The following is a 25,912-nucleotide window of genomic DNA, read 5'->3' as shown; positions in this document are numbered from 1 at the left end:
AGAGCAAACAAAGAATCTAACTTTCAATGAGATGAACACAGGCAAGAGTTGGGAGAATGAGAACATTGGGCGGGGGTTGCATTCCTGAGCGATGTTTGGCCTCAGCTCATGTCCAACACTGTTGATCTTGATCCCAAACCTCCAAATCTGGGTCAGATCCTAAGGAGGTACTGCGCCCCCTAAAAAACACTGACTAACATTTCCCATTATTCCCCGCCTGTGTTTCCCCACCTTCAGTTATAAACTATCCAACCCAATGAACCTTCATTAGACTTACGGTAACAGAGATCAGGACATGTTAGGGTTAAATCTGAGTAACTCCAATGAGACACTAAGACCTCCCTCTCACTTCTCTTTAAGCACCGTTTACCAGAAGGGAAGTAGAACACAGCCAAGAGAAAAAAAAAAAAATCCCACCGTCTGAACTACATTCCAGTTTTCGTCTTTCAGGAATGTATGCAAGCTTGTGGCCTAATCCATCTACCATGGGAGAAACATGACAAGACTATCATCTGCTTTTGTTTTACAGAAAGATGTAGCTCAATAATTTACATTCCTAGCCTTAAAAACACTCTGGACCTGAATCTCATTAACTGTATCTGCTCTGGGCTTACATATGCCGTACCAGTCAACCACTTGAGAACCGGTGTATACTAAAAGTCTTTAATCAAACCTCAAAATGAAAGAATCCAGAAACTCCTGGTGAGGATTTGCTGGAATAAATGGGTATGTCCTTGGAATAATGAGGTCAAAGACATGAGGACATTGCACCATTTCAGCAGGGGATCTTAGTTTTTCTCTCTAAGGACCCCAGGTTTGGGTTAAAAACAGAAAAAAACAAAGAAGACCTTGAGTAACGACCGATTTACATCCCTTTAGTCCTCTAGTTTCTTTCTTCAGTGTGAAAGGAATGCACCAATGGATGGGATGATGTCACCCCCGTCTGCAGCCTGTTATTTTAAACCCACCCAGCGCCCGTCTCTCTTTGGAGCTGAAACCTGGTGACTAAACCTCGAAAGAAAAGGCCAGGAACTGAAACGCGAAATGAAAAAAAGATCCATGACATAACAATAAAAATAGAACCAAAGACACAAAAAGACACCAAACAAAGCAGGAAATAAGTCACACTCTGGGCTGAGGTTCATCTGCAAGCAGTTAAAACGTCACGACAGGACATAAAAAAAGGAGCCCTACCACCGGCTCTTGTTCTCCAGCTGTCCCTTTTTTAAATTGTCCTCTGTCTTGAAACTCTCCAACCTTTATATATCTATCCTAATAGCTTTCTTAGAAAGCTGTCTAAACCTCCACTTTATTCTGTCTTTATCTTGCCTTGCTCGAGCCTTCAAAGTTCAGCTTTAGTCAGAGCTTTTCTTTTTGCTTAAATGAAGGTGAAATAAAGGTGATAGGGAGGAAAGACACTGCAACCAGAGGAATGAGCAGAAGACCTGCCCTCCTCTCTGAGACCAGGATGAAGGGTAAAGGCTAAAACAATTTTGCAATGGAAAAAAGACTCTGACTTCAAAAGCTGTGGGCTTCCCAGCATGCACCATACCAAACAATGTCTGAAATAAACACAGCATGTTTTGGGCACTTAAACAAACAGACAAACAGTTGAGCATATTTAACATTTTCATGGGTTAATGTACAAGAGTATTTAAGAGTGGCAGTCTAAACATTTTTTTTTAGCTTTTATCATTTATTATTTTTATTGGTAGTTGAGGTATCTTTATACTATGCGTGAAAGAGCAGTGACAAAAATATAGGGTTTCAGTATACTAAAAAACAGAAAAACGGCAGCAGGAACATTTTAAGTTGACTTTATCCTCTTAAAGCTACAGTGTGTAATTTTCAGCGACATCTAGCGGTCAGACTACAGACCGCAGCAACATGAACATCTCCCCCCCACCGCTTCTCCCCCCCAACAGTACGGCGAGCGTTACGGGACAAAATTTCTTCTACGACGTCCACATCACCTACCCTCTCAAGTGATGAGGTTTGTTTACATAGATAATTTTACAGATAGTATTTCATTAGTCTGAGTAGGGTATAGATTTCATGTAGACTTAAGATAATAAATATACCCGTTATTTTTTCTACATCGTTGTGACGTCTTGGTGAGCTGCTTTGCATGGTGATATAAACAGACGAAGTAATTGTAGTCATTAGTTTAACAGCGAGATTGTGTTCGCTGGAAGAATATATATCCCCCGTTTACAGAGTCCAAGTCATTTTGGTGGCACGGGGGTTACAACGCGAGGGAGAGGGAGAGGACGAGGGCGAAGGCAGGGAGGCCGTGCAGCTAGGGCCAGGCGAGAGAGGGGAGCCAGCGGGGTGAGAGCAGAGGAGGAAAGGCTTGAAGATCTCCAAAGGAGCCGGAGAGAAGTAACCGAGGTATATATCCAGAAAATTATTTTACAGAAAATTACTGAATCATTACCTGTGAAACGTCAGGGACGTTGCTGAATAAGTATACTGGAGAGTAACAGCATCATCACGCAGCATGTTATTGTTTTAGACAGGTCTGAGCATCCTGTACTCCAAAAACTGCAGTGATATTAGACAATTGTGTGTGTAGGATTAATTACCTGTCCAAGAGAAAACTGGCAACTTGAGCGTCACTTTGAAAACCTTTTTCCTCCATCAGTGACTTCCATCGTGTAAATGCCGTGCCAATGTTGATCCGTGTTTTTTGCCGTTTCTTGTCACGCTTGCGTTTATTCTCGTCGTGTTTCCGCTTCTTAGATGACGGGGGTTCGGTGTCCGCCGCTTTTCGTTGTGATACAGAGTAGGCATGATCCTCCATTCGTCTGATGTTTGGCCACACAGTGCCAAACAGTTTGCAAAGTCACTCACGCCTGCCGCCTTGTTCACCTTTCTTGTTACTGAGGCGCAGTATACCTGCTTCTTCTTCTTCTTTGGTTTCAGGCAGACTAAACGCTTCTCAGGCATAATACTGCCATCTACTGTTCAGTACCGTCTCAGTTAATCTCTCTCAACTTGCCGTAGTTATTTTTGAGCGTCATGGGAGATCTCGCAATCGCTAGTTTGTTGCCTCTGCGCTTGCCGTAGCGCAAAGATGTCAGCCTCCATGGCTGCGAGACCCGCTCCTATGTAATTATAAATAACGAATTCTAAGGCAACGCAAATATTATGGTTAAAAGGCTGAGCTCATAGGTGATGATAAATAACATAGTTATGTATAATATATTAAATTTCTGACTTTATATGCCTGTAATTATTACACACTGTAGCTTTAAATGGATTGTTTAGGATTTTCGCTTTTTTTTTTTTTAAACCCGCCCTCTCCACTTAAAAAAATTAAGGCATACACTGCAAAAACAATCCAGAAATAAGTAAAAAATGGCTTAAATTAAGTATATTTAGCCTTAATTTGAGCAGGTAAATAAGATGATTTGCCAATGGAATTAGTATTTTCACTCTTAAAATAAGATAGTTAGATAATATTTACTTGAAATAAGACGATAAAATATTTTTTTCTTATTTTAAAAGGAAATTGTCTTGTTCCATTGGCAAAGTGTCTTACTTATCTCCTCAAATCAAGGAAAAACACACTTATTTTAAGAAAAAATAACTTATTGAGATTTATATTTTTTGCAGTGTACGCACAACCCTGTACCCGCTCCCGAAAGAGAACGAATATTAAATACGTGCAAGAGCATGCACGCTATGTTTAAAAGTTGAGTTCTCATAGCTCATAAAAGCTTACTGTGTCCGAACATCAATCACTTTATAGAGTAAGGACTATATAGTGGACTTTATAGCAAACTCAGTTAAAGGTATAGAGCAGTGTTGTGCCTGAACGCGTTCATTGAACGAAAGTTCATGAACTCGTTCATATTTTGGGCGAACGTGAACTGAACGTACAGCATTACTGCCTGATGAACGTTATTGTGAATTCGTTCATTCTGGTGTCTGTGAACGGCACGCTCTCTCAGTTCAACTCCGTTCGATAGGTTGCCAGATTTCTATAGAGCCCTCCAGGCGAAACCACGGCTAAATCACACCGTAAACAGGCCTTAATATGTAGCGGGAAAAACACCCAATCTGGCAACACCAGCGTAGCCTACAGCCGCGTGCGTCATCAAAACAAAATGCAGCGTGGAAGCCACAGCAGCATGGAGGCGACCGTGGATGCGACAAAGCAGCAGTATGATCACCTAAAACAGGTTTATGACCAGGTGGTCGGTGAGGATGATGGCAACAACTTTGCCCGGCGGCTTTCAGTAAAAAAATCAGCACTTCAGTAACCTTAAATTCCTACCTCAGCCTGGTCCCTCAGTTTGTGTTAGTAAAATCTTCTTGAGCGGAGGTCTTCAACAGGGGGTCCGCGACCCCTAGGGGGTCCACGGAGGTACTGCATGAGGGTCTGCATGATTAGTTGATATTTTTATATATTTTTATATATCAACCTGCAATTTTTTTTCCCACTAATTGAAATGTCTTTAAATACTCATTAACATGAAATCAGCACACTGTAAACAGATAAATGGAGGCAGAAGATGTCTTTCAGTCATCAATGCTCACATTCAGCGACACACAGGAGCTCTTTCAAGCTGGGGACCGTTTCATTCACAACACCTGTCCCATCAACCAGGAACCAGAATCAGAAAAACTTTAATAATCCCAGGGCCAAATTAATTTCTTTACATTACTCCATCTGTAATAGAGTGACTATAGGACACAATTTCATACAATATATATAGTTAGGGGGTCCCCGCTCCATCTCGCCATCAGTTTGGGGGTCCTTGGTCTGGAAAACATAGAAGACCCCTGTTCTTGAGGGTTTTACTATTCATGTAACCTGCCTGGTATAATTTTCCAGGATTCCAGTATTCCTTTTTAGTATGTATTGAAATGGAGTTTCAAATGGAAAAAAATATTAAAATAAAAAAAAATCATTTGCACCTTAAAGACTACTTTCCTATTTTTCTTTTAATAATTCCTCATAAAAAAGACCATTCAAGCAGCACAGTTTTCCTGATGTTTTTGAGAATATACTGTAGGGGTGAAAGCTGCTAATGTGAAGTGAATGGACAGCAACAAAACGTTAAAGCAACTATGGGGAAATGCTGTCCCCTCAATGCTAATGTAAACCCTGGTTGGATAAGGATTCAAAACTGGATATGAAGATGAAATCTGACGCACAGTTTCAGTGTTACAACTGATAATTGCTGTCTGTGGTTCTACAGTAGGCTATGGTGTAATTGAGCAATATATGAAAAAAAAAAAAAGAACTATGAACTAGTTCATTTTTTGGAACTGTGAACTTAGTTCATAATTAAAAATTTTGAACTATGAACTGAACTAGTTCATTTTAAAATGTGTGAACTGAACTTTGAACTAGTTCACGTAGAAAGAGAACTTTCCCAACACTGTATAGAGGATGATCTTTTATTTCCGGATGGATCATCTAAATTAGTGGTCCTCCTAATTGGACAGGTGATCATTGCTTCTTGCTCCCCGTTAATCATGTAACTCTTCCTCCACTGCACAGTGCCTGCACCATCTTTGGTATTAGTGGCCGTTTGTGGGTAGCTACAGCCTATGACGACAGAGGGCCGATGTGACAGCGAATCCCATAATGCTTTGCAAGGAGAGCATTCCGAGATATATCTGCCCTCTTCTGAGGCCTTTTTACTTCTCATACATTTCGTAGAGACTTTCTCTCTTACAACCCTCGGCCATTTTCAAAGAGCCGCGGTAAGAAAGCCGAGCTTCAATGACGGTCTGAAACCGTAGCTAACCTTAGATATATGCCCCAAAGTGTGCATGTGCAGAAAAAGATAGCTAACGAGGAGAGCACGTAGGATGGACTTAGGTAAATATATCACCAGAATTACTGACAATTAGAAAAACCGCTTATTTAGATGATCCACCTGGAAATAAAAAATCGTCATCTATACCTTTAAATTAGAAGTGACAACATAATTCATTTCCTGACCTTACAAAAGACTGCCAATTATAGATGCAAACAACTATTGTCTTACCAGTAATTGTTGATCAATATTTAAATTAGATTAAAGTTTGTTCCATCTGATTTAAATGATAATGTCTGCTTTCTTTCAGTGTTTTAGTATTTCTGCCATCTAGAAGAGGGCGCCACTATTTATCCTTAAGCAGAGTCACACAGAAATCAAAAGGGGTCTGATGAGGGATTATCTTTACAGTTTAATGGCAACAAGCATGCAGAATGCACTTTAGGTGGGTCCTTTTGTAAATATAAACCCTCAACTAGTTCTTTAAGTTATGACCTTCATAGAGCCCATTGAGCTGTGCTGTATGGCGGATCACCGTCAGCTCAATCAAAAACGGCCGATGTAAAGGATATGAGGACAGAAAATTGAAGGCTATTAAACAAAGAAGCATGGTTGATTGTAAGGACTTATGTGAATTAAAGCACTTCATGCCACATTTTGGGCAGCAACCATAACCACACTTGTAGAAGTATGGTTAACAGCCTGAGGTGTCGGTGCCACCACTGATTGTTGGATTGCAAGGCCAAAAACAGAAGCTACCGTATATGTAACCACTATTATACTCACAGTGAGTGTAAAATTGGGTTTGACAGTATTTCAGAGAAAGATATGCCGTCTTTAAGTACAGCAGATGTCGATCCAGAGCCTTCCTTCCACGCTTATATAATATTTGAAAAAATTTTTCATGTAAAAAAAAAAAAATTGTCCCTAATGTTGGGAAAATCCTCTTAATACAAATGAAAACTTTTTTTTTCAACAAAAGGGCACCTCATCAGTTTTTGGCTAGTTGTGTTAATTGGTCCAATCAACTCATTTGTAGATCAATTGCATCTCTACTTTCAAAAACGAGCAAATCTAATATGATTAACGTCACACAGAAATTGAAAACTCTTCAGGCTAAAAACTAATCAACATTGCTGCACCCTAGAAACAAAAGGCAGACGTCTCACAAAAAGGCTGAACAATAAAAATACATTGTTTAAATTCAATTTTGCAAATTCCAAATTACCCTAAAGAGCTACGCAATGAAGTCCTTAAAACTCTTATAAAGCTGTTCCACTTAGATATATGCTCTTAGTTTGTAATATTTTCCATCTATTGTGCAAACACCCACTTAAGAGTTGTGTTTTAAAATGTCAGTGATGGGGAGAGATTTCCCACAGAAATGCTCACAACAGGTTAAACCCTGAACTATAAGCTTATCCTCAATCTGTCTCCATAAGCATAAATCTTAACGCAGACTCCATTTGGAAACCAAAGTTGAACCTAAGTACAAACCCTGAAATCATTATTGTGAAGAAAAAAAACCCAAAAGGTTTTGCGTAGAGGCTCATGACAAAATCTTGAAAATCTTCCAAATGGTATATCATTTTCAAATGACACCATGACGTTGCAGTGACTGTGTCAGTTCCCAACAGTTTATGGGTAACTACAGATACTCCTGTTAACTTTAGTCTCATGTGGGTTCAAACACTGGTAAATGGACCACAGTAAAATGACACCTTTGATGTAGCATTACAATCTGGTAGATTGTATTTTAATCCCTCCCTTCACAATCAAAGCAGTCCTTCTGGAACATGATGCCAGTTGTTAAAGATAGGCTCTGTTCAGCACCCTGATGCTCTATCTCTCCGGTTCTTTTCTCTATATCTCTGGTTCGGGACAAACTCTTTAAATAACATTTCATAACTTATATGTATTAAATAACCAGAAGACATGACAACAGATTTTGATAGAAATTGTAATTTTGCTGATCAGAGAAAATGCTTAGGGTTACAGAATGGCAGCTGCTAACCTCTGGGCTCACCTCTCAGGAAGTGGCCCTGATTAACAGTTAAAAAGGCCTTTTATACATCTCCAGTCTGCCACATCATCATATTTTACATCATACATGTTAGCAAACGATTAGACATCCATGACTCCAGCCTTATCAAAATAGGACACCGCTCCCATTCCATGTCCAAATCTTTCCCACGTACACAATGAAGATTATTACTGTATATTTAGAAAGAGGAACTGTCCCAATTAGATTAAAACGTCAGTTCTGACGTGCAACAGGCAGCCCATACCAGGGTGTGATAAACTCACACATCTTCAACAATAATTGTCCTAAGAATTCCCCCTGAAAAGGTGATGTTTTGAATGTCACCTTTAAACAAACCCATTAATGTCTGCTCATGACCAGGATATTAATCATAGAAGAAAACTTTAAACGCTGTTTCTTTCAACATCATAGAATCATGGAATAAACAATCAACAGCCCCCCTGATGATGTAGCATTAATCAGAGATCAAAAGTAATCACAATCAAAACTTCACAGGCCAAATGTTGTCACTCAAGATCACACTTTCAGCATTTAACTACAATTTGGGTTTCATCTAATTAAAGGAAGGCTGTTTTAGTTCCCACTGCGTACATTATTTTAATTTACCTTAGACTAGGTAACCTAAGCCTATAACTCTATTAACGCCAAATTCATCTACTCTCACTCCCACCTGGAGGCCTCCTAAAGGTGACCGCTCATCATGGATAAACCATCCATCCAAATTTACCAATCACTCAGTCACAGTCACAGCCCTACCTTCTCTAAAAGGTAGTAAAAATCGCGGTGAATATCCTAACACAGTCCAACTTTGTTTAAAAGTGGTTCAAAACACTATACCAAAAAAATCTGAGGTCCTAAGCAGATATCAATAACCTTTAAAAGCAAGATTATATTCTATGTCTGTCAACATGTATTAGGGGTGGAACGATTCACAAAATCCACGGTTCGGTTCGATTCACGGTTTCTGGTCACGGTTTTCGGTTCGATTCGATACATGTTGATTGTTACACCGAAATTCCATAAAAAATTATAAAAATTAATGAAAATATCCCCCCAAAAATAATGGATTGTAATTCTTTTAAATGATCCGCGGAAACCCTGGATCATTTCCGTATGTTTTGCTGCTTTGAATTTAATCATCTGGCACATGCTCTCTAACCTGACAACAGCCAGATGCATGTCTCGCTCATGTCTCGCTCCGCCACATGCATCTGGCTGTTGTCAGGTTACATGCTCTCTACCATCTCCAAGGAACTCAGAGGGGAGCGGACGAAGCCACAGCGGGGGCTGTAGGCTTTGCTTTGAGCAGCCGGTCTGGAGCGCAGCGGGGGTTGCTGACGGAGTATGAGGGATTTCGGGGTTAGCATGACATGTTGCTGTTAGCATAAACAAAACGTGTTGCACAATGCTTGCACACTGTTGCACTTTTATCCACAACTTTCTTTGCGCTGTCATCGTAGGTCACTCTAAATGCAAAGCGCTCCCTTACAGCAGACCTATAAAGTGCGGCTGGCGCGTCTTCCAACTCCTGTTCTTTCCCACTCGCCAGTCCGACACAATTCTCCACAACAACTGATTTTTTTCCCTGCTACACCCGGCTAAGCTGCTTCGCTTCTTCTTCTTCTTGTTTACTACTGGCGGTTGGCTTTGGTCGCAGTACCGCCACCTTCTGTTCTGGAGTGTAATCGCTTCCTCTACGAGAAAAAGGAGCAGCGCATGAACCGAACGAAACACACGCGAACCGAACCGAGACAATCGAACCGAACGATTCTGACGGTTTTCATAAATCGTCCCATCCCTAACATGTATACATGTTAATGTTTAAAAGTAGGAAAATGCTAAAAAAAATTAACTTCCTTTCCACCTAACAAATCTATTCTTGTTCTTTGAACTAGAATAACAATCATTTCTAAGTGGATATATTACTGGATAGGGTATTCTCTATTCGCTGCAGTGAGAACTTTGCTCTTTAGTGCGTCATGTGAACAAAACCATGCTGTTCTAACGAGGGATTATCTGAATCTGTCAGAGAAATGGTCAATCCATCCCTATTTCTTCTGATTTAAAACAAAATATGGCTTACTTTACAGCTTAAAAATGGTGATGTTATGATACATATGAAAAAATGAGCTATCTGTAGAAATAAATCCATGTGGGAAATGTGCGCTATAGTCCTGATAGATATATCAAACTGGGAAAATAAGATGCTAGTTCTGATTATAAATAGCATTGTAGTTTGCCGTTTTGGGACCTTAGATGCTAATTTTTTAAAATGTATTTTTAAATTATAAATTAATTGTATGACTTCTACTTTCAGTAGTGACAACAAGGAGCACCAGGAATTATCCCAGTGTTCCCAGCGACCCGGCTGGCTGAGCTATTGCCAAAGGGATGACCAAAGGCTTGGTTCTGATTCAGCTTGATAAAAAAAAAAAAAAAGCAAACAATGCTTGCAGTTTGTTCAACAACTCTGGTCAGAAATGTGGGTCCCTGAAGCTCCTACACTGAAGAAGCCCCCCTCCCCTCTTCTCTTGCTGATGCTATCAGTCACAGCAGTGGAGAAACAGAAAAAGAACCAGCGGGACTAGAGGTGGAGAGAGGAAGAGTATAAAACAGATAGAAATTCTAGGCTAATAGAAACACAACAAAGAATCTTAGTTTTCACTAGAACACACTACATGCACAGGGTCTAGGTAGATTGGCTGGCCATCTAAAATCCATGGGGTCTCTAGCATTTGTTCCAGGCAAACCTAATCCCAAAATCAACATTCCTCAAAGCATCTGTTCAGGATGCCACTGTAGCCAAACAACCAATCAGAGCTCTTTTGTTTAAGCAAGACAGGTCTACTTTGTCCTGTGTTCACAGACTCTTAAGTAATTAAAATGCTTGACATTTTAGTGTGAAAAGCAAAATACCTGCATTCAGCATTGCTGGCAGATAACACATGGGGTACAAGCCTGAGCAAATGAAAAATGAACACCTCCCTGCAGCTCCTCTATGTTGTACACTACAGCAGAAAGCTAAAGAGCTGTGACTATTATTAATAATATGTGCTGCGATGAAGAGGTTTAAGGTTGACATTAAAATAGTGCTGGGCAATTAATGCATTTGTAATATAATGACAATCTTACAAGATGCAATTTTTAAATTGGAGAGGCACTCAGCTTTGGTCACATTACATTTAACGTAAAGTAAAAGGATTACTTTCTCAATCCAGCCCTTTAGGTGTAGGTGGGAATCTTGGCTTAGTGGTTAGAGCTGTGCGCTTGTGCTCTGAGAAGGTTGCAAGTATTTGTTTTGATCCCCACTTCCTCCACTCGGGGTTCCTTAGCAAAACCCTTAACCCCTGGTTGCTCCCTCGGGTGCCACATAATTGCAGCTCACTGCTCTCTCTTCAGGGATTGGATAGCAGTTCCGCACAGAGGGAAGATGGAGGGAAACTAAATACATCACGGGAATGCAAACAACAGGAACATGACCCTCATCATACAGTCAGACCTAAAATATATGTGGTTTATATTTGGAATTGATGAATTTATCTAAAGTTAATTGATGTTTTTGATTCACCACTGACTAATTTATTGGTTGCCATTTTATAAAAAAAATCTGTGTTTTTCTCTTGTATCAAGATGATCCATCCATAACATGAACATCTTAATACTTTTTTTTTTGACAATTAGCTGAATTAAAGAAAAAGTACTACCTTATTGTATTTCAACTGCTTATTGTGTCAGCTCTAATAAATACTGACTAAATAAAGCAAAAAGGGTTTTCTTATGTATTTTTTGACTAGACAAATTTATAAGATATAATTTATATGTTCAGATATATTTCCAATGTTCAGAGACATAAAACTATCATTAAAAGACAGGCTGACTAATTACCAACTTTTATGGTGCAAACACAACCTCAAACTGGATTTTCCATCTTCGTTCATTAAATGGGGTAAATAATCAGATCAGAGATTAGTTTGTTACCAGCATGCATCCACATTTTCATTAGTAAATACTAGGGGTGGAACGGTTCACAAAATCCACGGTTTGGTTCGGTTCACGGTTTCATGGTCACGATTTTCGGTTCGGTATATGTTAATTGTTAGCCTGACATGTTGGTCGTGTTGCTGTTAGCATAAACAAAACGTGTTGCACAATGCTTGCACACTATTGCACTTTTATCCACAGCTTTCTTTCCGCCTATAAAGTGCTGCTGGCGCGTCTTCCAACGCCTGTTCTTTCCCACTCCCATACCCGCACAATTCTCTACAACAACTGATTTTTTTCTGCTACACCCGGCTACGCTGCTTCGCTTCTTCTGCTTCTTGTTCACTACTGGTGGTTGGCTTTGGTCGCAGTACCGCCACCTTCTGCTCTGGAGTGTAAACGCTTCGCCTATGAGAAAAAGGACAGGCGCATGAACCGAACGCAATACACACGAATCGAACAGAACGGTTCGGACGGTTTTCATAAACCGTTCCATCCCTAGTAAATACCAGTGAGGCTCTGCTTAAGAGTGAACAGCCCCCTAGTGGATGGCGGTAACATTACAACATTGACAGGAATTCCTTCAAAGCGAAAGATTAGTTAATCAGAGGGAACAAATGTTTGATTCAATCCACCATGAATTAAAAAAATGAATGGTTAGTTGAATAATTTATACAAAAGCATTGACCAAAATCTAGCAAAAAGGTTGATGTTCATAGAAGTTCACCATTCAATCTTATTGAGCCTATTTTACGAAGATAAATTAAGTAAGGTGAATAACTGAGCGAAACATTTCCAAAAGACTGGTAGCGAAATGCGCTGCTAGAAAGCACAGAGAGTAAAAATTGAAAGTATGGTAAAAGTTTTAGATTTTCTATTTCAGAAAACAAATAGAAAACAGCAGCATCTAGACTAAAATAAAATCCTACGCTTTCTGACACTCTTCAGCTACTTATTAAGTGACTCCAGATTTATGCTTGAATATATTTAAATGTGTCAGAATGAAGAGGAATACATCAAAATTCATAAGGTGTGAAAACCATCTATTCTTTTCCTTTAATTCTGCTCCCACTAAAATACGATGAGGTTTGTGGCTGTAACATCAAATGTACTTTTTAAACAACCTACCTACTAAAAATACTTACAAAAGAGTTCAGGAACGCTTTGACTGGAAAACGATTCTTTTGGTAGGAACATTTACTTCCTTTTTACCAACTCTCTTTGTTCTTTTAAATTGGCTCATTTACTTTCTTTACATAAAGCATATATATGCATGCACACCTTATAAATAGATCTATTGATTGACTCTCGGGGTCTAACGTTGATGTAGACACTAAAGTCATTTGTGTCACAATGCATAGATTATAAGTGCATGTGTTAATGTCTGCAGCTCCGGTGAGTTCAGAGTGCTTAATGATAAGGCACCAGTACAGCTGGTAAGCTAAATAAGGATTCTTTTCAAGTCAAGCCAAGAATGAGGGGAACGTACACTCCAGGGACCCGACACAAAGCACCAACCCACCTTTCTTTCCTCTTCACACGGCCAAATGTTACCTCACTCCCTTTTTCCCCCTGTGATAATTGCCTGACAGTGGCTCTGTCTCCTCTCTGTTTTACATCATGCTATCTCTCCAGCCATCCTGCACAATCTCTGCTCAGGATCCATGACCGACTGTTGAGCTCCAGTAATTAGAGCAGGCTGTTACAGACAGAGGACACAGCGTCCCTTGAATGCTCATGTTCTGTCCACCTGGGCAGATATTTTTAGCATACACTGAATGAGAAAGAACCAGAATTAATACGCTAGAAATGTTGTCGATACCAGAAGCCACAACTCAATAAGGCCTGTTATGGAGGTTGAACCCCTAAACAGGCAGTTTTATTTCTTTGTCCTTGATGAAGGCAAAGGAGAATGGAGCCTGTGTGCTTTCAATATTGGGCCTTTTCCTGTTGAAATCAGTTTTTTTTTCACTCCAGAGCACCAATGAGAAAATTAACCACTGTGTCATTCCACCCCAGTTTCCTCCCACCCAGCACAATCACACCGCCTGCCATAAAAACAGTAATCCTAACATTTTTCTCCCTCTATTTATGAGCGAGCATGTGCGCACACATGTCCCCAGAGGCACCAAATTCTTATGACTTTCCCTCTTTCTGCATCCGACCTCCTTTACATATCAGACTGCTGGTGCACTTCAGTAAAACATCAACATTTTATCCATGAGATGCATATCTCTCTTCCAGCCTGCAGACAAATACAAACACTCAGAGAGCTTTAAGGCCAGACCCTAGCCACCCAGGATTTCTGGGAAGCTTATCTTCAAATGCAGCAATTTCTCACCTCCAGAAGCAAACAGCAATTCTCCTTGATAATAAATGAAGGGGCGGTGTCTTCAGGTGAATAGCCTATGCTCAAGGCAATAAATAAAAACATCAGTCAATGCAGAGAAAATACTTTTCTATCCATTATTTAACACCCTTCTCTGCAGTTTTATAATGTAACCCCTATTGTAGCCTGAACACACACCCACACCCGTTATGTCCTCTATTCTGAGGCGACTTTGCTCCAACTTGCTGACCTCTTTCAGACAGCATGCTGGTATGTCAGTTCAGGCTATTCCCACGACAGTCAACAGGCCATATATTATCAAGAATGGATGCCTTTCTAATGCTTTCCTTATTTGCTACATTCAGTACAGCCTGCCACATGCCCCGTCTCCTGCATGCCATACCTCACGAGACACAAGCATGGATTCAATTAAGACAGACACAGAGGCGCATTTAGCAGCCGGCAAGCAAGAGACAGAAGAAACAACGGACAGTCAGAATGAAAGGCCACAATGCCAGGTGCTGTTGAATGGCCATTTCCATTGACCTATAAAGATAGTCTACAACAACTAGTGTTTTGGTGCCAAAGGCTGAAGTGTCTAGACTCTAATAAGGTAGATGTTCAGGAATGATTTCTTTTTCCTGTAATTTTGCATGTCAATGAACAGTCAGCACAGAGCCAGGTGTTCAAACAGCTGTGTGCTTGGAGAGAATCACCATCGAGCGCCAACTGGTGGGTGTGTGTATGTGTACTTCTTGAAGGAATCTGTTTGGAAACACAGTAACTCGCTCGGTAAACATATACATACTGTTTGTATCTCAGTATACTGTTACAACCGAAAGCTTGTGCGTGGGGGTTGGGACTCTTATTTTGAAAAAGAAGAGCACTTTGTTTAAGTTTCCTTTCAGTAAAACTTTGTCAACAATTAAAAAACACAAAAGTAGGTAACAAAAGCCTCGAAGACGAAGGTGGAGCCCATTTAAAAAAAAATCCCACACAGGGATTAACATTGAGAGAAGATTTATCTTTCAATGGCACGTTAATTGCATGGATGGATGGATGGATGGATGGATGGATGGATGGATGGATGGATGGATGGATGGATGGATGGATGGATGGATGGATGGATGGATGGATGGATGGATGGATGGGCCATAAACACAATGTAAAAGAAATGTAATCAGTTTTTATTTGCTTTTTTTCATTTAAGACACCTTAAAGATGTGTTGCTAATGTTTCATTTTATTTCCACTTCCTGCTGCTGATGCCCAAGTTCTTTTTTACTGCTTAGACTTGGAAAACTTGTAGTTTAAAATCTATCGGCTTCAGAAGGCAAGAGCTTTAGCAAAAAGATAAAAAAAAAAAAACTGGTATTATAACCTACTACAATTTTACGCAATATACAAGAAGGACAGATTTGGCTGCAGAAATACATCTTTGGTTGGAAACTATAATTTTTATGAAGTTCACACTTCTTAAAACCACAATTTCCAAACTACAAACAGCATGGCTGTTTAGTAGCTGAGGGCAAGCTAGGGATGGGCTGGTATCATAAAACATATTCATGTTGTGAAAATAAACATTATATTAAGAATATGTAATCCAATAACAATAAAAATTAAGCCAAATATGCAGTTAATTGTTTGTGATTGTTACTTTAGCTGTTCTTTAACTGTTAAGAAAACAAAAATATTAAATAAAATTATTCTAACTTTCATAATCAGTTTATTACATTATTTTAGAAGCCTTATTAATTGTTTTCTGTGTAAAATCAAAGAAATAAATCATGATATATGTAATTTTTTGTTTGGAATACAGAATACTAGAAATACATTGAAATTTAAATGTATCTTATTTAATATCAATGTGCTGGGAGCCTCTAATAATAAACCTTGTTCATTCTCTGGTCCCATCAGACCCGCTAACAACACATTGCTGCCTTTGCATGTTTACCTAAAGTTTTCACTGCTAAGGGCAACAGTGTGGTACCCAGAAGGTAAGTTTTCTCACAGCTCATTAACATGAAATCAATTCTATGTGACACACCAGTGCAACACAGAGCTGTGTGCCATTAAACAGCTGGCAGCTGGTGTTACAGCAAAACATCCTGCAGTATTGATAAAAACAGACCAACAACTCCCATCCGTCTATCATTTTATACAGATCCCAGTCAATGGCTCTGGATTACCCATAATTCCAAGTCGTATTGTAAAAAATAAAATACTCAAATTAAATTGTTCTTTTAAGATTTTTATTGCGGTTTGAAACATATTATATGAGTGTATTTTTTATTTTTTTTACCAACCGTCTAATGAAGTATACTTAGTTATTAACATGGTAATTAAAAGTACCACCGTCTGCTTTGTTATTGGTGTCGTGTTTATGTGTTGGGTTATAAATAAGGTCTGGTCAGTCAATCTAGTATCAGGTGGGTTTAAGAGGATTATTTTTTTTTTTTGCACCATTACATCTGCAATGAGACGTCCTAGTCCACAATTGTGTAGAGGGCCAACCAGATGTCAGTGACAGGCCCCCTAAGAGGTCGGGGGCCCCTAAGCAACTGCAGCCTTTGCTGCCAGCCACTCCTGAGTCACTTAGTTTGGTCTCATAGCAGCTTTTCAGCAACTATTTGCAAGACAAGGGACCATAGTGGCTCACAGCCAAAACATGTAATCCAGTTAGGCCATTAGAATGAAGATTAACCACAGCTTTATTGGCTTTATTGTCCCTGTTTTAAAGCAAACTAATAATAAACCTATAGGCAAAAGCTCATTGTCACCCAACTCATTCTGACCTTTTGCAGATGTGTGCAGCTCAGTGAACAAAGCGCGTGTTTTTACTTTAGGGGTGGTGTTACTTACATAAATGTAATGTGTCGTTTATTTCAGGCAATAATCATTAAAAAAAAGTTAAAATCCTGAAACTTACCTCTGCTTTACATGAAGCCGCGGCCAGCAGCAGGATTACAGCGACGCTTCTCCACATCTGGAAGCAAAAGGAAAAGTGAGATTTGGGTTTGTTGGAGAGAAACGGAAAAAGAACGCGTCTTTATGTTTACCAGAGGAAAAAAAAAAAAAAAACTTGAGTAAAACCTTTGCTTTTCTTACCGTTTCGCTCAGACAAGAAGTGGTTCCGCTCAGGAAGGAAGAAGCGGTTCTGGTCGTGATGTTTTATCCAGAGATCAGCGGTTCGATGAAATTTGAGGAGAGAGCCGAGGAATTCCTGCCAGTCCGCCCGTCGCCTCCTCCTCTCTCCCCGCTGCGGCCAATGAGAAACCTCGGAGCCCTCTGAGGAGATTTACAGAGAAATCTGAGAAAAAGGAGGAGGAGGCATTCAAGAGGCTATGCTGCTATTGTTCTAGGACCATTTTAGCGTTGAATAAAATTAGATTTAATTCTTCCACATGGATTGTCTGCTGCAGAACTAACCACAATTAATTTGCCACTAAAAGCAACTCAATGGTCAAAAAAATTATTTGGACTAATCAAAAGTTTTATCTTGTTTCCAGCCGAGGTTCTGTACCATCAGGTGCGGAGCTAGATGGGGGACCAGGGGTTGCCAGTGTTGCAAACTCCTCACTAAGGAAAGTAGCTACTGGCTGTGCTTTTTTTTTTTTTTTTCTCAATACAATTTTATTTGTTTCTGCAAATAACATTACAGAGAAACCATATTTGTCATGATGTTTTTAAGAGATCTGACCCACATGCAGAGAACCAGGGGAAAAGTTTAACAGGTTTATTGATAAGGATCACAGGAGTTGTATCTGGAGCTCAGAGCACAAGTGAACCGGAACTAGAAGGTCTGGAGAGAAGATCACTGTGATTGGTTCAGGGTCCGTAGGAAATCTGATTGAGATCTTGAAAGCTGTCAAAACGGGACTCACGTTGGAGGGGGTTTCTTGCTTGTCCTTGAATCAAGTTGGTGTGGGTTTATCAAGAGAGGAGGGAACTCGGAGGGTGGACAGTTTGATTTTGGTTGGACCCTGAGGAGCAGTGGAGTGGACTTCCAGTTGGATTTCCGTGGGAACTTGAACGGGAAGTGTGGAGGTTTTTCCCCTGCTCAGTGTGAACACAAACAATCCTTCCAGGGGGAGAAAGCCAAACATCCAGTATGCAGAAAGGATTTCTGCCGAAAGGCAAAGATAAAAAACAACGTCAGTCTCAGAGAAACTAAACTCAGATTAGACTCAGCTAACTCAGCTTGGCTAGAGTACCCAAAACTGGCAAACACTCTGGCATCGAGGTAGTGACAGTCCACTGCTCAAATACTCCTCAGCGATGAATCAACGAGCCGCAGGTGTGCAGGAGGACCAAAGAGGACAGGGCACCACCTGGTGGTGTAGGGAGAGACAAACGCAAAAACAACCCACACACTGCAAAAAATATAAATCTCAATAAGTTATTTTTTCTTAAAATAAGTGTGTTTTTTCTTGATTTGAGGAGGTAAGTAAGACACTTTGCCAATGGAACAAGACAATTTCCTTTTAAAATAAGAAAAAACTATTTTATCGTCTTATTTCAAGTAAATATTATCTAACTATCTTATTTTAAGAGTGAAAATACTCATTCCATTGGCAAATCATCTTATTTACCTGCTCAAATTAAGGCTAAATATACTTAATTTAAGCCATTTTTTACTTATTTCTGGATTGTTTTTGCAGTGCACAAACTGGATTCCTATAAATCAAAATGTTCTGCCCAACAGCAATGATGAACTGCAGCATTCTATACTCAGCAATTTTAGTATCTAGGCTAGAGCTGTCAGGCTGGTAAAGAATCTGGTTGTTATTCGAAATATTTAAAGGTTCCCTTTTTTTGCAACATAAAACTGACTAAAACTAGACTAAAAACCTTTTTAACCTTTAGTCGACTATCACATGTCGTAATGACTAAAATGCAACTAAGACTAATAATAGTTTTTGTCCTGAAGACTAAGAATAAGACCAAATTTAAGGTTACTGTCAAAAACAACACTGCTCAGGATATTACACACTTGTAAGATAGGGCAAAAATTATATGTCAGGAAACACACAAAATTGATATAGTTTGAAAATGTTGGTGTATTCAATTGCAGTTTAAACAGTAAACTGATATTACAAACGCTATGTCTCATACACTATCATAAGAAAGCAGAGCAGAGGTTAGAAGTCCCTAAATACAAGGTTTTTTTTCTGCATTACTACCTTACAGTTTGTCCTTCTCATTGTTATATCTATCACAACTTACTAAAGTAAAAAGAGCAAGATCAGATATTAAACTTATTTTATATCTACAATTGTTCTTTATTAAATAGTTGTTTATTATGGTTAAAGCTGCATTGTATGCCCTAGCGTAAAAAAACAAACAAAAAAACAGTAGTATTATAAGACTCTGAGTTTTGGTTTTGCTGTTGAACCTCCTTCCTTTTTAATGTTGCAGGCTGCCACATCCCCAATCTTTGAGGACGCACCTGTCCTCCTCTACCAGCACATTCCACTTGATTTCCCACATCCTCAGAAAATATGTAAAATTATTTATTTTGGAAATATACCTTGTGTACTAGATGATACATTTTCAAAGGTTCAGAGCCTGATTTCAGCATTTCAGGGTTACACACCACTATGTGTGCTCATGCTTGAAGTGAGTAATTAGAGTAATTAGGATGAACTTCAGAGGCACCAAACACAGCAGTATGCTGAATTTTGCATATAAAAAAACAGAATAAATTATTTTTTTGACAGTATCCCTCTAATTATTGTATGACCTCACCCCCTTGTCGTAAATCTATCTCCTCAATGCTGCTATATTATAACCAAAGGCATTTTGTAGGTGCTTTGTGTTTGCAGGGTGAAAAATGATAAACATTTTTCTTTTCCTGTTATTTGAAGTTAGTTTCCTGCTCACGCTCAATATTGGTCGAGACGGATGTTCTATTTTTCTCTACATTGTCTTACTCAATCACTGGCCTGTGTGTGCTTCTCTGCCTTGTTGCCATACAGGGAGCTCTGTGAAATGCTTTTAACCCTTTGGGTGTTCATCACACATTAAAGTTAAGTTTTTAAGTAAAAAAGCTTGGTATACAAATAACCTTATCTAGCATCATGGTAAGGAAAAATTAAGGCTTCAGATTGTTTTACTAATCTCTTAGCAGCAAATAATCTGTTATGTTATATATCTAGATAAGAAACAATCTGAATAAGAGAAAACCAAATATGAATTTAAATCTAATTTAAAACAATAAATGTATATACACAGATGTGACAAGTTATGTGCTCCTAAACCAAATACCTGGTAGACTCAGCTGCTGAGTATCAGTAGAGTAAGCAACAAAAAAACTTACATTTCTGACTTTTTCATGTTGTGGAATGCAATGAATGTAAAAATGTGGTGATAATAAAGTTAACATTTGATCAAATTAAGTTTTCTGGGAAACACTTGCTGTTGGATAATAAGAAAATGTGTCAATCATTAAGACACATAGTCAGCAGCTTCCATTCTAAACTGTAATGTACACAATTATGGTTTCAAATTTACAACTACTGACAACTCATTATCCAAGTTCGATGATTTAATCCAAAAATAAACATATTTTTTTTATCCTTTTTAGTCAAATAATTCCCATGTTAGAAAACTAAGAAACAAGAACCAATTTTCAAAGTTTTTTTCTAACTTTTATTGAACCCAAAAATAACCCAGCTTCCTATTTCTATTTTATCTTGAACTTCTTCCTTTTGTCACGTATTTTAACTTTGTGTTCTCAAGTCTTTTTTTTCAAGTTTTTTTTTTTTTTTTTTTTTTTACAAGCTTTGCATTTTAACCTAAACAGTACAATTGGTTAAATTTATTGTTTGTAGTTTTTAACATGAAGTTAAATATATATAGTTTAAATGCATTGATATGATCTTTTCAGTTAAGTAGCAGAGAGGGTTTTTCATGTGCTTGTTGGAAGATGAAATTAAAAAGTGGTGCACAAAAAAGGAGCAAATAGGAGAAAAATCGAATGTGTTATCGAATAGTGATACAGAAAGAATGTCTAAGAAAGCGATGGCATAACTAAAATATATAGTATGGCAAGAAAAAAAGAACATATTTAACAAAAAGGAAGATGCTGAAAGATAAGAAGCCTTATTTTAACACTAAGGAACCATAAAACCATTGTGTTCTTTGCTTATCTTCTCTGGTTTGTAGTTCCTGTGTTTCAATCACTTGTCTGTACAGCCTTCCTGCTTCTGTTGTCTTAAACATTTTTATTTGCACTAGTTTCATAATTTTTCCCCATGAAAGAACAGAAAAATCTTTGTTTGTTCCATCCATGATTGAATGTTTTTTATTGTAATTGTGCTTGATTATAATAACACTTTATATAACCTGCCACCTTTTTTTCTCTTTTTTGTGGAATTTTGCTCTAACTGTAGGTTGAAAAAAAAATCACCAAACTGTAGAGTCTACAATCAGTTAATCTTATTCCTATCATTGCTTAATTTATATCTGTTGTTGCTCTTTTATTTGCTTCTCTCTTTGCTGCTGATACACTTCAAATTCCTCATGAAGAAATAATAAAGGATTGGGCTGAAAAGCATCTTGATATAAATTGTATAATAGACCTCCTATAGGGCATTCATTAGGACCTCATTTCACACTGCATTTTTTTCTTATTTATTTCTTCACCTCATTTTTTAACATGTGAATTTTCCAAATTAACTGACCCATTTAATCAAAAATACACACAGTGATGAAACAGAAAAATATACGTTTCTAAAACCATCGTTTTTGCACTGGGACATTATTATTGCTCTGTCAGGTTTAACAAAAACTTACAGCAGATCCACATCAATGAGAGATGGAGTGATTCTGGAAAACCTTGTACATCATTGCTGCTTCTAAAGGATTTGAGAAAGGAAGAAGCTGAATCCTATTAATCCAAAGCAAAAAACATAATGATTCTTAGTGTGATCCGCACTATCGAAGCAGTACTTTTTACTGTGTTCTGGTTTTAAAGAGGACATTTCCATTGAGCTATATTAGATTAAAGATAATCAAACATTGTGAAAAGAAACACAGATTTAGTTCCATACACTTGCAAAAACCTTTGAAATGGATTAATTGAAGTCCACACAATGTCCTGACTGAAAAGCTGCGCCAAGCTTTACAAAAATGAATGTCTGCAAACCTCAATGACCTGAAACAACATTGGAAAGTTGTCATTCAAAAAAAATGCAATAATTTGAGAGTCCTACAAAGAAAGCCCTACTGAAAGTAATTCCTACAGCTTTGATCAAACATGTTGCTCAATCATGACTTTCCCAGTCATACAAAATGGCACTGCGAAATCTGTTAATTTTTATTTTAGATTAAAATATATAAACTTGGAAAAGGCAGCAGTCTTCCTATCACATCCTGGAAGGGTAAAACTGTTAAAATCTACTTTTTCACAATTTCTCTAAGAGTCTGCTGATGAAGATTCTCAGTCATCCAGGACATAGTCATTCTGTAAAAGTTTAAAACATTTGAATTGAGAAAGTTTCCTGGAGGGGGAAGCGAAACGTCTTCAAACCTTGGAAACCAAGTCCAGTGGATTGTTTTTAAACTTTTACGGAATTCTCTAAGAGTCCTTAAAAAAATATAGTATTTATGTGTACAAATCTTATTCATTTCGGGAACATCCCTTGAAAGAAATGTAGTTTAAGAGGAACTTTGCAGAGTCTAAAGAAGGGATGTCAAACTCATTTTTATATTGAGCATTTTTGTCCTTAGGTTCACCTGTAGCTTTTGCTTTTATCAATTCATTTACATAGAGCACACTATTCTGGTATTCTAAATTTACTCACATTCTTCCAATCTTCACCAGGAGATATTATCTGTGTGGGCCTCAAGTTTGACAGAGAAAAGGAATGGCGTAAAAAAAGGTCTTGGGAAAGGAGTGACATTCAGCAGAATTGTTTGAGCTGACTAGGCCAAGTAATACCCAATGCTAGCCTATCAAAGTTTAGTTTTAGCCAACCACAGTAATAAATGAAACAGTGGCAGACAGTTTAAGAAACTGCGACCACATACAATCATGCAATTTCTCTTTCAAAAATTAAATTCCATAAAAGTTTAAAAAAAGAATCCACTGGACTTTGTTTCCAAGGTTTGAAGAAGTTTCGCTTCCTCTCCAGGAAGCTTTCTCAATTTAAAATGTCTGGATTCGCATTGAGTTTGAGGCTTAAATAATGGACCAAAAACAAGGCCTTGTATTGACTTATCTATGATTGTGAAAGGTTGGTCGTCATAGACAGCTTTCAGATATTACAGGCTAAGAATGGAACCAAACGACCCACTCGTCAGTTTCAATTTGCATGTTTCCAAGCAATACAAGGCCTTGATTTTGGTCCATCATATAAGCCTTAAACTCAATGCGAATCCAGACATTTGAATTGAGAAAGCTTCCTGGAAGGGAAGCGAAACATCTTCAAACCTTGGAAACAAAGTCCAGTGGATTGTTTTTTAAACTTCTACGGAATGACTATGACCTGGATGGGTGAGAATCTTCACCAGCAAAAATGCAATTGTGCATTACTACAGAACAGATGTGATAGCAGCAGCTACACAAGCATCCTCCTTCAATACCATGCTTATTTTGGTGTAGCTGTTGGCTCAGCAGCTCTTGGTTTCATCACAGATGTATGTCAGAGCTTAAACCATAATTCTGCAATGTGATTGGCTGACCCATTCAGGGTTTGTCTCGAAACTGGAGGGGTACAAGGTGAGAATTCAGCTTGCAGGAAAGGTTACGTTTTCCCCTTAATTTTAACCTAATTTGATGTATAGACAAAGTCAACTGTATTAATAGAAACATAAGGGGTTCAGCAATATCAACTGAGGGAGACATTACACCTTTCATGCTCTTTCCTGTTTCTCTTGAAAACTACTGTTTCCTGAAGGTGCTTATGCCTCAAAGCTGTCAAACAGCTCTTTTTCCTGTATGTGATCTATCTTTAAACCACACTTTAAAGAACACTTTTTGTATAGCGAATGACACAAAATACGATTTAAAATTTAACAAATTGAATCAAAGTCAGACAAATAAAATGAAAAGAGCTTGGTCCAGTTTGAAGTCATTGCTTGCATAAAAAATAATGAAAAATGAGATAAGAAAACCTTTTCCGTTTGTCCCCATATCTCTCTCTTATGTGTCTATGTGTCACATCTGGTGGGTGTCTCCCTGACCTAATAGGGTGGTCTGCCACTTTTACAGCCATGATTTAAGACATGTGTTCCCTTTATCAAGCCTGGCGAGAATGACCTCGCTGCAGCAAACAGAAAGGGGCGGGGACGGACCTTTCCGTCAGTCCCATACCTTATTTGGAAATGGGACTATTGCATTCCGGAAATGAAGGGGGCGCTATTTTCATAATCACTAGTATAAATGCCTTAAAGACGCGGGGTTAAGAGGAAAGGAAGAAGAAAGAAAGAAGTTTGAAAAGTTTTTGCACTGGTGTTCGGCACACGATCCATAATGCAAAACCCACAAAATCAACAAAAGGTAATTTTAGCTTCTTAAAAATTTTTTTCACATAGTAAATTTATACGTTTTCTAGATTCAGTTTTTTAAGAAAACCTTCAATTTGTCCTTTTTAAAAGGTCCAGAGAAGAACTACAAAAGGAGAGAAAGCGGAAAAAAGTTCATGAGAGGGCAAAATGTGAGGTAAGCTGTAGCTAAAATTCATCACTTTGTTGTTTTAAGTCATAGAATTTGTATTATGTCCATTCACAGTGTACTTTTGTTCTATGCTTATTTTTTTAAGTCTGAAAGAAAATCAGTATAGAAGAATTAAAAGGGTTGAAGCAGTTTTGCTGTTATTTGGATTTGCATTCATCTTTCACTTAGAACATATCTGTATTTTTACAGACTGTGTGCTGATGACCACACCTATGCCAAAGGAGCCGAGGCACAAATTGAGGTTCATTTTTTAAATTTACACATAACTAGTAATTTTGATTTGTGTATCTTTATGTGCAAATGAGACTAAAACCCTAAATGATTTTTTTTTTTTTTTTTTTTTATTCATTATTTGGACAACTTTTTTTATATCATTAGAGATGAAAGGATAAGATACTGAGAGATATAAAGTATTAATTATTGTTTAATGCTCTTCACCATGCAGGTAGAAAGGATACCGCCAATCTTACAGGTAAGATTCATTCATAATCATATGTATCATCCATTCTTCCTGTATAACAGTCTTGCAATGCACCTGTTTTTTATTTTGTTTGTTTTTTTATTTTTTTATTTTCAGATGCGGAGGAGAGGAGAGTACCCTCGTTACTACTGTGATGGCATACCTGGACTTTGCCCTGAGTGCCAACATTGAATTCAAAGAAAATATAAGTTGCTTTCCACAATCTGTCACATATTGTTAGTTTTTTTTTGTGACATGCCATTTGAAATCGTTTCTGATAAAGAATATTTACCTTTTGACTTGTGCAGTCCTCCTTTTTCATAATGTGTTCTTTCAATATTATTTACATTTTTGAAAGTTCCTTTTGTTGTAGCTCAGTTGATTTACATCATTTAGTTTTCATAGAAATGGTGTCGTTTCCACAAAGTTACATTGTGGCTGTAATTTGTTGGAGAGACAGTAGAACCAATAAAGTAGTTGTAAATATATTGTAACAGCGTTGTTTAACAATTGGAAATTTTTAAATGCAAGCAAAGCTAATAACTTGCAATATACAATGTTTCCTATACATTTTTGAACAATGACTGGAATCAATACAAATTTTCTTTACAAACCTGACATACAGACAAGTTGTTTATGTT

General features: G+C 38.1%; 1 protein-coding gene and 1 long non-coding RNA gene across 2 annotated transcripts in view; one reads left to right on the top strand and one right to left on the bottom strand.

Moving 5' to 3' along the window:
- fstl1b (follistatin-like 1b) overlaps window positions 1-17,397 on the bottom strand; it is a 38,575-nt gene extending 21,178 nt beyond the window's left edge. The window contains exons 1-2 of the mRNA XM_038268558.1: window positions 17,239-17,397; window positions 17,060-17,116 (exon numbers count right to left, since the gene is read on the bottom strand). Coding sequence (XP_038124486.1) covers window positions 17,060-17,116 — 57 coding nt within the window. The 5' untranslated portion in view covers window positions 17,239-17,397. The remainder of the gene's footprint in view (window positions 1-17,059; window positions 17,117-17,238) is intronic.
- Window positions 17,398-24,397: 7,000 nt separating this feature from the next.
- Window positions 24,398-25,571, top strand: LOC119772223. The gene is made up of 5 exons (XR_005279234.1): window positions 24,398-24,634; window positions 24,733-24,796; window positions 25,001-25,052; window positions 25,257-25,283; window positions 25,389-25,571. It is a non-coding gene; the product is annotated as an uncharacterized LOC119772223 (long non-coding RNA).
- The last annotated feature ends 341 nt before the right edge of the window (window positions 25,572-25,912 follow it).

The sequence above is a fragment of the Cyprinodon tularosa genome, unplaced genomic scaffold, assembly GCF_016077235.1.
Source record: "Cyprinodon tularosa strain WSP-4 unplaced genomic scaffold, ASM1607723v1 ctg702, whole genome shotgun sequence".
Lineage (NCBI taxonomy): Eukaryota > Metazoa > Chordata > Actinopteri > Cyprinodontiformes > Cyprinodontidae > Cyprinodon > Cyprinodon tularosa.
This window is presented reverse-complemented; position numbering and strand designations above follow the sequence as displayed.